This window comes from Cladophialophora psammophila (assembly GCF_000585535.1).
Source record: "Cladophialophora psammophila CBS 110553 chromosome Unknown aczJe-supercont1.24, whole genome shotgun sequence".
NCBI lineage: Eukaryota > Fungi > Ascomycota > Eurotiomycetes > Chaetothyriales > Herpotrichiellaceae > Cladophialophora > Cladophialophora psammophila.
The window spans coordinates 179856-194387 of record NW_006912945.1 but is presented as its reverse complement, the minus strand read 5'-3'; the positions used below and the strand labels follow the sequence as shown (position 1 = coordinate 194387).

At 51.8% G+C, this 14532-nt stretch overlaps 8 protein-coding genes across 8 annotated transcripts; 4 read left to right on the top strand and 4 right to left on the bottom strand.

Annotated features, from left to right (window-relative positions):
* Positions 1–865: 865 nt before the first annotated feature.
* Positions 866–1814, top strand: A1O5_11194 (uncharacterized protein; the record flags this gene model as incomplete). Its single annotated transcript, XM_007751767.1, has 2 exons — positions 866–1335; positions 1391–1814. 2 exons carry the CDS (start codon positions 866–868, stop codon positions 1812–1814), a joined length of 894 nt encoding a protein of 297 aa, XP_007749957.1.
* Positions 1815–2468: 654 nt separating this feature from the next.
* A1O5_11193 (uncharacterized protein) lies at positions 2469–3458 on the top strand (the record flags this gene model as incomplete). The annotated part of the gene is made up of 3 exons (XM_007751766.1): positions 2469–2541; positions 2634–2718; positions 2897–3458. The coding sequence occupies 3 exons, from the start codon at positions 2469–2471 to the stop codon at positions 3456–3458; spliced, it is 720 nt and encodes a 239-aa protein (XP_007749956.1).
* Positions 3459–4270: 812 nt separating this feature from the next.
* On the bottom strand, positions 4271–5440 carry A1O5_11192 (alcohol dehydrogenase; the record flags this gene model as incomplete). Its single annotated transcript, XM_007751765.1, has 3 exons — positions 4271–4548; positions 4605–5211; positions 5264–5440. 3 exons carry the CDS (start codon positions 5438–5440, stop codon positions 4271–4273), a joined length of 1062 nt encoding a protein of 353 aa, XP_007749955.1.
* A 950-nt stretch (positions 5441–6390) lies between these two features.
* Positions 6391–7100, top strand: A1O5_11191 (40S ribosomal protein S7; the record flags this gene model as incomplete). The annotated part of the gene is made up of 2 exons (XM_007751764.1): positions 6391–6552; positions 6651–7100. 2 exons carry the CDS (start codon positions 6391–6393, stop codon positions 7098–7100), a joined length of 612 nt encoding a protein of 203 aa, XP_007749954.1.
* Positions 7101–7447: 347 nt separating this feature from the next.
* A1O5_11190 (uncharacterized protein) lies at positions 7448–8521 on the bottom strand (the record flags this gene model as incomplete). The annotated part of the gene is made up of 1 exon (XM_007751763.1): positions 7448–8521. One exon carries the CDS (start codon positions 8519–8521, stop codon positions 7448–7450), a length of 1074 nt encoding a protein of 357 aa, XP_007749953.1.
* Positions 8522–8829: 308 nt separating this feature from the next.
* A1O5_11189 (uncharacterized protein) lies at positions 8830–10554 on the top strand (the record flags this gene model as incomplete). The annotated part of the gene is made up of 1 exon (XM_007751762.1): positions 8830–10554. The coding sequence occupies one exon, from the start codon at positions 8830–8832 to the stop codon at positions 10552–10554; it is 1725 nt and encodes a 574-aa protein (XP_007749952.1).
* A 245-nt stretch (positions 10555–10799) lies between these two features.
* On the bottom strand, positions 10800–11375 carry A1O5_11188 (actin like protein 2/3 complex, subunit 5; the record flags this gene model as incomplete). Its single annotated transcript, XM_007751761.1, has 1 exon — positions 10800–11375. One exon carries the CDS (start codon positions 11373–11375, stop codon positions 10800–10802), a length of 576 nt encoding a protein of 191 aa, XP_007749951.1.
* Positions 11376–11865: 490 nt separating this feature from the next.
* A1O5_11187 (alpha-ketoglutarate-dependent 2,4-dichlorophenoxyacetate dioxygenase) lies at positions 11866–12994 on the bottom strand (the record flags this gene model as incomplete). Its single annotated transcript, XM_007751760.1, has 3 exons — positions 11866–12019; positions 12104–12783; positions 12842–12994. The coding sequence occupies 3 exons, from the start codon at positions 12992–12994 to the stop codon at positions 11866–11868; spliced, it is 987 nt and encodes a 328-aa protein (XP_007749950.1).
* Positions 12995–14532: the final 1538 nt, after the last annotated feature.

Here is a 14532-nt window from a genome sequence, read left to right as displayed (position 1 = left end):
TGTCACAGTGGAATGGAGTGACGGATGCTTGAAGGAACAACAAGGGTTGGGCCGGCAGATCAGGCAAATCCCACCCCCCCATCAACAGTTGAACAGGGGTCAAATCCTCGGTAGGTCAGGAGAGCCTTTCCGCCTGTGGCTTGAAGCCCAAACGTCAGATTGGCAATGGTTCGAGGCCACGGACACCTCTGGTTTGAACCTCACCCGCCACACCTCGACACCACAGACCATCATGACGCAGACAGCTGAAGTTCTTCTCCCCGCCTGTCCCGTCCCATGACGGAATGTTGAACACACTCAGTCTGGGAAGACTGCGCAAGGACTCAAATCTGGCAAAAGGCCTCTCTCGCTTCCGACCCTCACCGCGACGGACGGTCATGTCGTCGGGAAGTCGGGCTGCTAAGACGATGGAAATTGATGTATGCGACGGAGAAGTTCGCGGTATCGAATGAGGACCGAACTAGGCTCAGATCTTGGTCGGCGAAGATCAGAACTCGGCAAAGACTTACCTATACAGGACGTGTTAATCAGTTCAGGCCCTTCAGTATCGAGCAAAAAGGGACGTTGATTGCCGAGATCGGATAATACCAATCGTTGATGGCCTTTCTTTGCGATATCTGGCAAAAAGATCGATCTTCTCTGACCTCACCACTAGCGGTTGGCCCAGGCTTAGCCTTCTCCAGATGATATCATGCTCCTTTCCAAGGTTTGAGATTATCTCATACGTTGTCCATGGTCACCATGGCGTGTCCATTGATGTATATAAAGTTGTCCTTTTTGTTGGCCCCAGTTGGCCTTCCGGGAACCTCATGTGAAGTAGATCATTTCCAGCCCAGACACTTTCCAAAAGCCTATCGCAGATACAATGGAAGCAGCAAAGGCAGCCGTCCAAAAGATCACTGGTCACCGGGGACATCATACCACGGTAGAAGAAACGGTCAACCCAGCAGTTACCCATGAGACCGTCAAACCTCACCGCCACGAAGAGACTACCCAGGCGGTTGACCGCGAGGTGCATCAACATCACTTCCACACAACAGTGCAGCCTCTCACCCATACCGAAAAGCTCCCAGAGAAGCAGACTCACAACATCTTGCCTGTAGAGCATCGGGAATTCCACCACGACAATGAAGCGCACACCAAGGAGAAGCTCGCCACCGAAATGGCTCATTTCAAGGACCATTCCACAACGGAACAGACTGTCCACACTCAGGCGGCTGCTCCGACGGTGACTGGGGAGCATGTCCACCACCATGTCCACGAAACTGTGGTGCCAGTCGTTCACAAAGAGACAATCCAGCCTGAAGTCGTGCACACTACCGTGCCTATTCACGAGTCAGTCACACCTGCCTACCTACCTCCCCGCCTCGCCTGTGACTAACATTTGCAGAACACACCATGCCGCAGTTCAACACCATGGACTTTCGGCTTTGCCCATGAAGACCCTTGATGAATTCAAGAAGGCCGGTGGTGTCCTCGCCGGTGGAAGCCATTCTGCGCATGAAGAATATGAGGGTGCACCTCGACCATATAATGACAAACTTGCCACGACCTTTGAAAAGCTGGAGGAGAAGTTCCACGGCGCTTCTTCGGGTCTCACTGGCACAAAGACCCATCGGCCCACCGACTCTGGTGTCGGGGGCATGGGAAATGGAGTTAGGACTGATGCGCCAGGAAGAGAGAATCTCTATTCCCCTGGAAATGGGATTGATGTTTCCCACCGACACACCGACGGCACCAAACCCAGCATGAGCGATCGCTTGAATCCTCGCACAGATGCTGATCGAGATGGAAAAGTGGGTGTCATGGACTAGGTTCAGGTATCTCGGTATGCAAGCGCGTAGTTTTTAACGTCAATACAGGGTCACGGAGAATATCAACATGGAGGGTATATATGTATACATACAGCAACGAGAAATATCATGCAGCGACAATTAAAAGCATTTTGTATTTGCCCACCATGTGTCTGCTTAACTGCTGTCGATGACGCTGAGCAACATTCTGTGCAGGTCAAACATCAGCACTAGATGCTATCCTTTCGTCCTCGTTGCTGTTGTCCATGAGAAATGTCTCCTCATAGCAGCCTCGGCTAACAGATGTAATGGACGGAACGGATGCTTTGCTTGGTTCCTGTTGTCTTTGGAGGAATTTCAGCGCGGCTCCAATTCTGCTGCTCTACAACCAACTGTTGAGCCGATGCGGGGTTGCGAAAACGTCGTCGATCGGATCCGTCTCGCGTTTAGGACGAACTCCTTATGTGATTGCAAATACGCTCGGAGAAGGTGCCGTCATCGTGGAGAAGATCATGGCTCACTCTGACGGCACCAACGGTAGGCCGGGCATTGATCTATCTCTTCCTACCCAAGGAAGAGTCCCCAGACCCATGGTTCTCTCACAAGACACTGTTTGCTCTGGTTATCGAGACTGCTTTGGCTCAAGTACACCGACCCTGTCCCATTACAGCGACCATGTCCGACGAGCTTATTTTGTACGATCTCCCTTCCAAAGGAGGGTTCAGCTGGAGTTTGAATCCTTGGAAAAGTAAGTCCAGTCCCATGCTGCTGTCCGAGGACATGACATCGTTCAAAAGGCCATTCGTCTGTCCAGTTGGTCGTCTCTGACAGAAGAGCCAGCACGCCTTGTGCTGAACTACAAAGGCATTCCGTACAAGACTGAGTGGATCGAGTATCCGGATCTGAAGCCAACTTTTTCGAAGTTGTAAGTCTACCGGTGTTGATAAACTGAGAGGTACTCTCCAGTTCTGTCTGCGAGTCTCCGTGTGGCGGATGAGGGATGAGGGCGTGATAGGTGCTTTTCATCCCCAGACAGCCATCTTCTTCGTCCACCCACACATCGAGACGATCGAATGAACGAACTTACTCATTTTCCAATCCAGTGGTATCCCTCCGAACAGCAGCGGACCATATGAATACACCTCGCCAGCCATCCGCCTCCCTTCCGGCGAATACTTGATGGAGTCGCGCGCGATTGTTGACAAGCTCGAACAACTGCACCCCTCGCCATCCCTGCACCTGAACTCACCGTACCTACCACGCATCGAGCAGCTCTTGCCAAACTTACTAGGCCAAGTCCGGCCCGTTTTCATGCCGCTGGTGCCCAAGGTTTTTCTCAACCCACCTTCGTACGACTACTTTGTTGCCTCGCGAGAAAAGGCGCTAGGCATGTCGCTCGATGAGTATGCTGCGAAGAACACGGACAAGGCCTGGGAGGATGTCAAACCGTTCGTCAAGGAGCTCGCCGCGATCTACGCCGAGAACTCGGAAGGACCGTTTTTGATGGGAAAGCAAGTGTCGTACGCCGACATGATGGTGTTGGGTTTCCTCAAAATGATGGACAGGTTGGAAAATGTGAACAAGTTCTTTGCAATGGAGGGCGGAGAGAAGTTGAAGGAGGTTTATGAAGCCGGTGCGAAGTGGTTGGAGAGGGATAGCTACTGAGGAAAGAGAGGAGAGCATAGGTATTCCCCAATCCAGCATACATACATCCCACTCGAACGGAGCTAGCTGTATTTACTATCCTCTCGTTGTCGAGAATCGATGCCAAATTATACAATCTCCTCGATGTAAAGCTCAGGCCTGTGCGTACAATTCTTAACCTTGCCACGTTGTTCGGCAGAATCCCGTTCGCTTCGTAGTAAGACATAGCTTGCTAGGTAGCTGCCCTCATGCTTTTAGAAAAACCCCATGGATGCATGCATAAGTAGAGGAAGAGGGCAAGTGCACCAGCCAGCCAGCTAGCTAGCATGACATGGCGGCCGCAGGTGCCGCACGAGCGGTGGATGATTCTGGAATCAATTGAGCGGCCCATCCCACGAGGCTGGCTGGCGCTGGGGTCTGTGTGGCTTAGGAAGCAAGTCGAACGTGATTGATCGAGGAGCATTTGGGCTTTGTGGAAGCGGTAACTTGCCCTTCTGAACTTCTCGTATTGGGCGTCCATCCCGACCCAAATCCAGCAAGGACTGAGGGGATTCATCTTTGTGCTAAAAAGATACTTGCAGTAGTTTAGATGCAACCCTGCTGGCAAATAGAGGCCGAATAGCGGAGGGGAGCTGAATAATTGTACTTCAGCACGGAGTAATATTTGCTATTGAATCGAGGACACTACCGACGAATGATCTTAGATTCTTAGCATGCATTTACTCTGCATGGCATCAATCTCCTCGATCTCTCTGATCTTCTGCCATCCCTGGTTTACTGACTCGACTCCTAACTGGGTGCTTGTCCTCTGCTCATTCAGGTTGAAAGTCACTCTAGAGCCGTATCACGACCTTGCCAAAGTTCTTCTGCTGCCACTGGTATTCGTATGCCTCCGGCGCATCTTCAAGGCTGAATGTCTTCTCGTCCACCACCGGATGAATGTTGTTCGCGTCAATGCACCGATTCATCTCGATCAGCTGGGCCTTTGATCCTATCAGGATCCCGCGGATGATGCAGCCCGCAGACAGAGCCGCCAGCGTATTGGGTTCGTCCTTCGCTTTAAAACCGCCAAGGAAACCGATCACAGAAATCACCCCTTCGAGTTTGATTGCTGGAGACAGGTGTCAGACGACGCTAGGATATGAAATGATGGAAAATGCAACGCACCTTTCAACGACTGTGTCATTGTGCCGGGCCCACCAACCTCAATGATATGATCTACGCCCGCCTTACCAGGGGACAGCCTCTTTGCTGTCTCGCCCCAGTTCGGGTCCGTCTTGTAATTGATGACAATATCAGCTCCCATCTTTTCCAACCGCTTTGCCTTCTCATCTGATGAGGTTGTTGCAATGACGGTCGCACCGGCAGCCTTCGCGAATTGAATGGCGGCAAGAGAGACGCCGCCTGTTCCTTGGGTAAGGACTACTTCTCCAGGTTTCAAGGCCTTGGATTGAAGACCAAATAGCGCGTTCCAGGAGGTGAGGGGAGCACAAGTCAGAGTTCCCGCCTCGGTTGGAGTAAGATTTGATGGAGCATGAACGAGCCCCGACGCTGGGAAGACTGCGTACCTGCGTAGACAGCCGTGGGTGGTGCCGCCCAAGGTGGTGCTCATCATCTCAGCGGTAACAGGACCGTACTGATGTGCTTGGGTGAACTGTGTGACCACCTTATCGCCTTCTTCGAATTGAGTTACTTTCGTGCCCACAGCCAAAATTTTGCCCGCGCCATCCGAGGCGGCGACACATGGGAGACTGAGCGGTAGCGGATACTGGCCCTGTACACCATGTTTCAACCTCGGGGTCTGTGGTTGAAGGTGTACACTTTACCTTGGGTATAACCAGATCTCTGTAATTGAGAGATACTGCTTGGATTTGGACCAGGCAGTCGTTCTCACCAAGCTCTGGGACAGGGTAGTCCTCGACAAATTTCAAGTTCCCCCATCCTGGCGTCTCCGGGCTATTGGATTCGATAACCCAAGCAGGTGTAGTCTTCGGAAGAGACATATTGAGAATCAGGTTTAATGGAAGTTAACTGAGAGAAATGGAAACAAGGCAGATGAAAAGGGCGCTTGGAAAATCGATTCAAACTCGAAGAAGATGGTAGACGGAGGTGGTGGGAAAGCCCCAGGCAGATCTCGAACTTATATAGACGGAGTGACAACACCATTTTACATACCTTATATGCTCCACTTACCTGTAAAAGACCCAACGATGAAGACATCTGCTTATCTCCGGGGAAAGGGGTGCGAGTGGTTGCACATCCGGCAGAAAATGGTACTACCGAAGTCGCTTGAGACCGAACCGGCGGGGTTGGATAATCTGATGTCCTGTCTGCCGAATTCCAAAAGCTCATGGTAATGTTGACGTTTCGCGCCTGACGCAACGCAACCTAGAATACATGGGGCCACCAGGGCCAAAAGTGTACAAGTACTTGTTATGCATGACAACTCGGGTCAGGAAACGGAGCTCCTTGCGCAGCTTGCCAGTAGGTCTTTGTCCGGCCCCCATATCCGAGTGCGCCAATCGCTCGATGGAGCTCGATGCTGTCAGGGTAGGACGTCCCTATGTTCTCGCTAGTGGGGGTTTTGAATATCTGAAGGCGGCCGTCAGAATTTATCAGCGGACGAAGGTCGCTTGTCTAAACTCCATGATTAATAAGAAGTGGCAATGTGGCTGGTGGTGGTGGTGTTTATCTGGAGGCGTTACGAGAGAAGAGCGGATATGGTTGGGCATTCGCCATCAAGCGCAGATTGTACGGTGAGTTTTTCTGACCCACGCGCTCCTTCCCCTTTCCGGATCTTAGGGCAACGCACGAAAATCTTGGCGCATCCCGCGAAAATGAGGATTGATTGTTCAGATCGTTGTCGACAACCTGCAAGGCCTCAACTACTAACCTTCAATCTCCTGGGACAACTGCAGATTGCGAATAACTTGACATCTATCAAGTCGCAATCATGTCTCAACCTGCCCTTAACAAGATCGCCCACAACAGCCCTTCGAGGCAGCATCCTTCGGAGCTGGAAACCAGCATCGCAACCGCTCTTTATGAACTCGAGACCAACATCCCTGACCTTAAGGTCGCCTTGAGACCGCTCCAATTCGTGTCCGCTCGCGAGGTATGAGACGTTTGTTCATCAGGCAGACCTCCAAACTGCCGGCAACGTTCTGGAAATAACGGACATCACAATGCTAACAATGGCTTTCTGTCCTCCAGCTCGAAGTCGGCCATGGCAAGCGCGCCGTCGTCATCTTTGTTCCGGTGCCCCTGCTTGCAGGCTTCCACAAGGTCCAACAGCGCCTGACCCGCGAACTCGAGAAGAAATTCTCAGACCGCCACGTCTTGATCCTTGCCTCGCGCCGCATCCTTCCCCGCCCCAAGCGCTCCAACCGCTCTCGCACCAGCCAGACCCAGAAGCGTCCGCGAAGCCGTACTCTGACTGCTGTCCACGACGCTATCCTTGCGGATGTCGTCTATCCAGTTGAGATTGTGGGCAAGAGATTGAGGACCAAAGAGGATGGAAGCAAGGTGTTGAAGGTCATTCTTGATGAGAAGGAGCGGGGTGGAGTGGATTACAGACTCGACACCTACTCCGAGGTGTATCGGAAGTTGACTGGACGAGTTTGCGGCTTCGAATTCCCTATGAGCAGCTCTACCGACTTCTAGATGACAGGTGGAAGGGCTAGTGATGAGACGAATGCAAAAGGACAGGCCGAGGTGCGTTGACATGATACGAGAGAGCCTGGAGTGCGCAGATGCACCCAGAGCGGAGGACAATCGGTCTATTTCATCGCGCTGCGCAAAGTCTTATTGTATGGATGGACTGGGTCTCTGCGGCATGCTACCGGGAACATTGTGCTTGGATCGAACCAAGGATGGAGTACCGTTCAGTTGAGGATTGAAACCCGCGGCAAAAGCCTTGCAGACATCTTTCGAGAGAGGGATAGAAGACAAAATATTTGTTCAAATTGCTCACCGTTCTTTTGGTTGACTTTTGTACACGATTACTACGGCTACATGAATTCTCCTCCGCCGAGTATATCCTTCATGTTAACATTCCCACTTCCTCGTTCTAAAGGTTGTGGCTGCCCCTTACCAGCCTTCCACCCAATCATGTAAATCACTCTAAAAGTGGCCGGTATTCTATCCTTTTCATCCTCTTTACAATGCAATTCCCTGTATATGGCCTCGTTGGCCAACAACACATCTCGACTCATGGGGCCACCCATGGACTTGAGAATGGCGTTTCCTTCGCCCATGGCTTGAATATCCGTCATTAATGCAAACGTGTCGGGGTATTCGACTATTATGTCGTCAACGTCGACGGTCAAAAGCCTGAATCCAGCTCGGCCGAGCAGATTCCCCACGTCTCTGACGTCCGCCAACGGTGATATGTGCGGAGAAACGCCACCACGGCGCTCAAGATCAGCCAGTTGCAGAGATGAGCGTAATTCAAAAAGTGTGTCTCCGCCGAACATGGCCGCGAGGAAGGGGGCGTCAGGTTTAAGGATGTTGTTTATGCTTGACAGGACGGATGGGAGGTCGTTGATCCAATGGAGAGTTAGAGAAGAGAGAACAGCATCGAAAGTGTTCGCCTCAAAAGGCAGCGTCTCAAGAGAAGGGAGGACCTCTTGTGTGATCGGAACTGTGGGCGCAGGCAGCGAATCGTCGCGGTGGAGAGTCGTCGGAGAAGTATCTGCACAGGTGAGGCGATGTATCCGTTCTGAGAGAGGGATCTTGGAGTCTGCTGCTCCTTCTGGCAACTCTTGCGCGCTCAATGGCGGCTTAGAGAGTGCTCGTGCTATGTTGCAGCTATTGGCGCCCAGGTCGAGTACATGGGGGAACTCGCGATTGATGTCGAGGAGTCGGTCAACAAGTCTCTGGGCTACCTCATCTTTCAAATAGTCGACCTTGCGGCTGTATTCTGCATTTGAGGCAGCCCGTTCTTTCTGGAGGTACTTCACATTCTCGTTGAAGACCTGGAGAGTTGGACCCCCGGGGACCTGTATTGCGTATGACCTGTGGAAGCATAGACGTCGTCGTAGAGCTGCAGTGGGAAGCCATGGCCGAAGCGCCGGTGGCTTCATTGTGGAATATATCTGGTACAAGGACCGTAGATAGATGATGGTGGACAGCACGGAGTGCTTGTAGAAGAGAAGTCGTCTCGGGTCGGCTAGCAGAATGATGTCAATATCGAGGAAGGAAAGTTACCCGCAACCGCGTCTGACCGCGTCTGGTTCGATGGTGAGAAATAATTCCAGCCCTCTAAAATGCGAAGAGAAGGTAAGTCGGTATTCTCTCTCGTCCAGATCAGATTGAAAGTGGCATCCTGCTTGGCGTGTTCTTTCATGAAATTGTGCCTCTCCTGACCGCAAATTGGGTCCAGGCCGGCGCCATGGCGGTGGCATTTCCCTACACTTTCGTCTCCTGCCCCTGTTCAGATGCTTCCAATAGAGCATTGAAGTCGAAGCGATCCTCGCGCGATGTTGACTTTGAGCAAGTTCAAGACGGTGAAGAGACTTTTGATCCGCGACATCCACGTTCTGCCTTTTCTCTGTTTCCCCCAGAGCATTTGTTGTACTGCGAAGAATGCCACGAGATCAAATGCCCTCGCTGCGTGACCGAAGAGATCAATGCAACCTACTGCCCAGACTGCCTCTTTGAGAGTCCCAGGGTCATGGTGAGAAGTGAAGGGAACAGGTGTCCTCGAAATTGCTTCCATTGTCCCATATGCACATCCCAGATGATCACCACTTCTATCGGCGACCCGAAAGACGGCCCTTTCATCCTCAACTGCAACTACTGCATGTGGAGCACCCTCGATGTTGGTATCAAGCTCGACAAGGCGACCGGTGTCCGCGGTCAGCTTGATGACATGGCAAATGGGGGCAAACGAAAGACTTCCACATTGAAATCACCGTCCTACCAAGATGATGCGGCACGCAAATCTTCACTGTCACGACCCCCTTTATCTCTTGAGGAAATAGGGGAGGTTGTGGAGGCCAAAGGGCAACCCGAGTCACAACCTGCTTTAGATCCGACGTCAAGATTCAACGCCCTGAAGACATTCTACAAGGACCAAATCGCCGAATCGTCAGCAACTGACGCCGGCTTTCCTACCTCTGCGCTGGACATGGCCTACTCTTCCCCATCATCACTCCAACGTATTATGAACATCTACACCAATAGAGAAAACTCACTTAAACGGGCTCGACAGAAGCTTACAATCATGCGAGAGGCACGGACAGCGAGTGAAGGGCTCAAGCTTCATGAGCCACATAGTTCTACACCCTGCCAATACGAAGAAACCACAACCATGCCACAAAGGACTTTGCAGAACCCTCCCTTCATCGGCAATCCCCAAGCACGCACAGTCTCGGAGCTCAGGCCCATGCCCACACTGATGCGTACCAAACGATCCAAGCGCTGCGCAACCTGTAAACACATCCTCACTCGGCCTGAACTGAAAATCTCCTCTGCACGATACCGCATCAAATTGATAGCGCTTAGCTATATCCCTTTTGTGACCATTAAACCGCTCCCAGTCCCTGGTGGCCTGTCCTCTGTAGGACCTGATGGAGGCGATGTTGTCCTTGCGGCCGCAAAACCCGTCCAGTTCATAATGACACTGCGCAATCCGCTGTTCGATGATGTGAATGTCAGTTTGGGAAGCCCCAGCGTGACGCCGGGAAAGCATGGACACCGAGTCACGATCTTGTGTCCACAGTTTCAGATCGGGAAGAACAGCGACGCTTGGGACGACGCACTCAACAACCCTCCGAGTCAAGCAATGGCCAGTGCCAACAACACAGCGGGCGGAGAACAGATCGCGGGCAAACTGTACGAGCATGGTAGGAACTGGGCCAGCGTGGTCATTGAGATTATCCCCGCGAGCATTCTGAGAAATGAGGGCGAGGAACTGGACGAGGACGAGGATGTCATCGAAATTCCCATTAGAGTGAGGCTCGAGTGGACCGTTACCGAGGATGAGACTGCAGGTATTGTAGAGAGACGGAAACGAGATAGGGAGAAGGTGCTCGAAGACGGGGAAGAGGCGGATGATGGGAAGCGAGAGTTGAGTTATTGGATGGTGCTTGGCGTTGGAAGAGTCGACTGTTAACGGTAAAGCAGCAACTCGATATAAACCAGGGCTTGAAGAAATACCTCCATCCTTGAATGATTTGCATTTCCAGCCAATGGCCATTGCATCGAGCACCATGTTGTCCATTCGTCTATGTCTTTTGCATCTGCCCGGGGTAGAGATCTTTTCAGTATGCCACCGGGGCATACAACCCACTCGTCACCTCCTCCCATGACATGTTGTCTGAAGTTGTGTAGAAGTAGACCATTTTATGGGCATGAACTTCATACCGTTCGTCGATCGCACATAACTCTCACGATCCCACCGACGCCCACAACCTCTGTCAACTTCTCATGCCAGCTCAATAGGACACTCATGACCTGGCCACCTCCGCCTTCCCCAAAATTCCTCGATTGTATCTGACTGAAACCGGTACCCGTCGCCTGCGGACTCACCCCTTTCCCACTGGTTGTACCGCTCCCGCTAGCCATACCCTTGTAGATGTACTTCATTAAGGTATCCCCCAATGCCGTTCCACCCGGCTGTTTCAGGATTTCCGTCAATATCCGACTGACATCGCTCTGTCTGATTCCTTGTAGTACTTCCAAGACAGTGGTGAGATGGACTTGCTTTGCACCCTCATCGCCCGCGAGAGGAGCGGTCTCCAGTGCCGATTGTAAGGCACCCACGCTGTCACCGGCGCGGAGGAGTTGCCGGACCTGTTGGCCTATCTGTGCGGATTCAGAGGATGTGGAGGGTGCGGGTAGGTTGGCTGGGAGGAGAGTGGAAAGAGGGAAGTTCAAGGCGGAGTCGGGATCGTAGGCGTCGACGTTGATAGTGCGCCAATTTATGTTGGCCATCGTGGAGGGTGTAATGCAGCCCTGCTTATGCCTCAATGGCGGGGAAATCAATGAGGGCTCGGGATCTGTCAACAGCACCGGCTCTGAAGATACGGACTGGGCGCCTGGAGTCGCCGCCCAGAGATCGTCTTTAGAGTGTGCTGGTTTGGTCGACTGGGATTACGGGAAGAAATTGCAATGCAGGTGTGTGGAGTTGTTATGAGGTTGAATGGGAAAGGGTCCAAGTAGCAATGCGGGACAAAAGCGAAGGCATGAAAGGCACTTTCGGTGGCACTAAATTTGACCATTGTGGTTACATAATCTGCCAAGACCTATCGAGGCTCGATTTCAGCCTTGCCAGTGTGAGATACTCCTGACTGCTTTCAACACCAACTCTCCATCTCTACGGAGCACCTGCCTCATTTGCTATTCCCACGTCCGTCATGCTCGTGTTTCTGGCAGATTCTGGTTGAAGCTGTAGACAGTCAATGTGGGCCTTTGGAAAGAAGCTTCATAAGTTATACAATACGAAGCCCGGTCTCTCATCCTGTCCTTCTCTGTTGAGGCCCCAAGCCTGAGGGCTGTCATCATGGACCGTGGTCCTCCTCAGGTCTCTTCGGTATTTTCCGGCGAATGATCCGCCCTCAGCTCGATGCATAACACAGCTAAACATCGAATTAGCCTCGCTGCCGACCAGATGCTCGTTTGAAGGCCATCGAGATTCTCTGAGTGTGCGATGATTGACTTACGTGTTGTCCCAGATGATCAAGTCACCAGGGTCGTTCCATGGAATGCTTAGGGTATACTTGTCCTGTGTCGCATGCGCCATAAGCTTGTCCATAAGCTCCTTCGACTTTTCCGGAGGGACATCCACGACATGGTCCATATGGGCGGCAATATATAAATTCATCCGACCTGAAGGTTCATGCTTCTGCACAATGCAATGTTTGTGCATCGGAAACTTGGTCACGTCGACATCTTTGAAATAATCTGGTGCTGCCTTCTTGCGCGATGAATAGAGGGAATGGGCCCCAATATAGTTCTTTTCCAAGAGCTCAGCCTTCAGCTCCGGGTCCAATTCATCAAATGCCGCCCTCGTGTCAGCAAACCCGGTATTGCCACCAGTGTTGGGCGGTGGGAGCTCGTGCGCCTTCAGAATCGAGTACGATGCCCTTCGTGGGTTAAATGACGAGTCGACGTGGTACAGGGCGTTGCCCTTGTTGTATTGGGCACGGGGACTATCTGGCGACAGAACAGTGTTCGTATCGGGGTCGATATTACCAGCATCAAAAAGCTCATAGTACTCATATCGTGGCTTCCTCCCGTTGGTCATGTACGGTCTGATGTCATCCAAGTCGCCGAATCGGCGAGAAAATTCAACGTGCCCTGTGTCGTCGAGCCCAGTCTTACGGAACACAATCACGCCATACTGTGAAGCGGTCAGAATCTGGAAACTTGCAGCAGGGCAGTCCATCGTAGGGGATTACTTTTGCAGATGCGGCGAGAATCTCCCTGAACACATCATCCGGAATCGGCTTGGAGAAATCAACGCCTTCAATCTCAGCCGCGAATGTTGGGTGCAGCTTCTTGATTTGGATCTTCTTGAACTCGGTCTCTGGTGTTAGAAGAAGCCCAGGCATTGTGTCAGCTAAGGCAAAAACCGAAGCGTAATGTTCAACTCTCGAGCGTTGGTTTAGAAATGCTTGGCCGGGCGGCAAGCAGACGGCGAGGCCACCATCTCGTTTTATATCTTGTTGAGTATGGATCGAAACACACCAGACCAGGCATTCGGCAATTCTCCGTTCATTTCGAATGCATCTGCCGAAGCCCCATGTCCGCTCCTGTTACTCGAGACCTGGTCAGCCTTGAGGTTCCCCACAGAAGAACAGGCACAAACAGTGCGGGGAAGGTTGGGAAAGATTCATACTTGCGTATGGAGGAAATGGAGGAGAAGCCGTATGATACACGTCTCCCAAGTACCAACACCCACGAAAGTGATATGCGCAGTGGGAGTCTCGGGGAAATCCGAATCCGCTATCCTGTAGCGCACTTTGTCACTAGTTTTCTGGCTTTTTTGGATTGAAATGACTTCTGATTACTTGCTGCGACTTCGGAAGATTCTTCAGCCATTGATCGAGATGTTACTTTGGTCTTCCACCTTCGGACAACTGCTCTGGTATGTGCGCGATGGAATACTTAACCATGTTGGCCAGTCACTATGTTCCCTCGCGATTAACGCGTGGTGCCAGTCGACTCCAGCCCACTCTTTATCATTAGTCAGAAGTTCTGCGTTGAGATCAAGACCCGCGACATATGACGTTCATTTATAAAGCAAGACAGCGGACAGTCTGACCATTGAGGCTATCAGTGGCCGGGGTAACAATGAAGGCAACTCTCTTCGCTGGTGATGGATTTCAGTCACCCAATGTGAACTATGCCTTGGGAATGATGTTCTGGTTTAGCAACAGGTGAGAATGCCTCTGTGTTGAGTTTGGAAACTGAGCTCTGTATGCAGGGTAAACAAAGGTAGAGACCAAGCAAGTCATTCGGAACATGTCACTAAGACTACGGGAATCATGCTGGTAATGAAGACCTTGACAGAAATTTCAGATCACAGCAAACAACGCTGACCTGCTCAAGGCGACGGCGACCGCTTGGGCGAGAGCAAAGATTGCTTCAAGCACCCTCAGTGACCGTTCCCTTTCTTCCACTCAATCTTCACTACAATGCCACAACAACGCGCAACCCGATTGTTACTCCTCATCTTCACTCGCTCGTCATTCTCCGTGACAGGAAGTGGAAATTTTGATTCAGCACTCCAAGGTGGTGGATAGTTGGGCCCTATTTATCTCTTCTGCGGCTCTTGGATTCTTGACCCTTCTTCTCCAGCGTCTCATCCACAGTCTGTGAGCTTTGGACAATTGTCAAGGTCATATTCTCAGACCGACTTCCACATTCGCTGACCAGCCGCAATGGCGCGTCTCATTCATTTTGTCGTCTTTGGCCTGGTCGCCAGCCTCAGTAACCCGGCCCAAGCTGCGCGACTCGGATCGGACATCAAGCGAGCTGATGCAAATGTTGACTGCCCTACCTGCGACAATGACCCTCACCATCCTGGCAGGTCTTCCCAAAATTTCCAAAATTGTCCACTAACGAGGTGGCTAGGTCCGCATCCCTG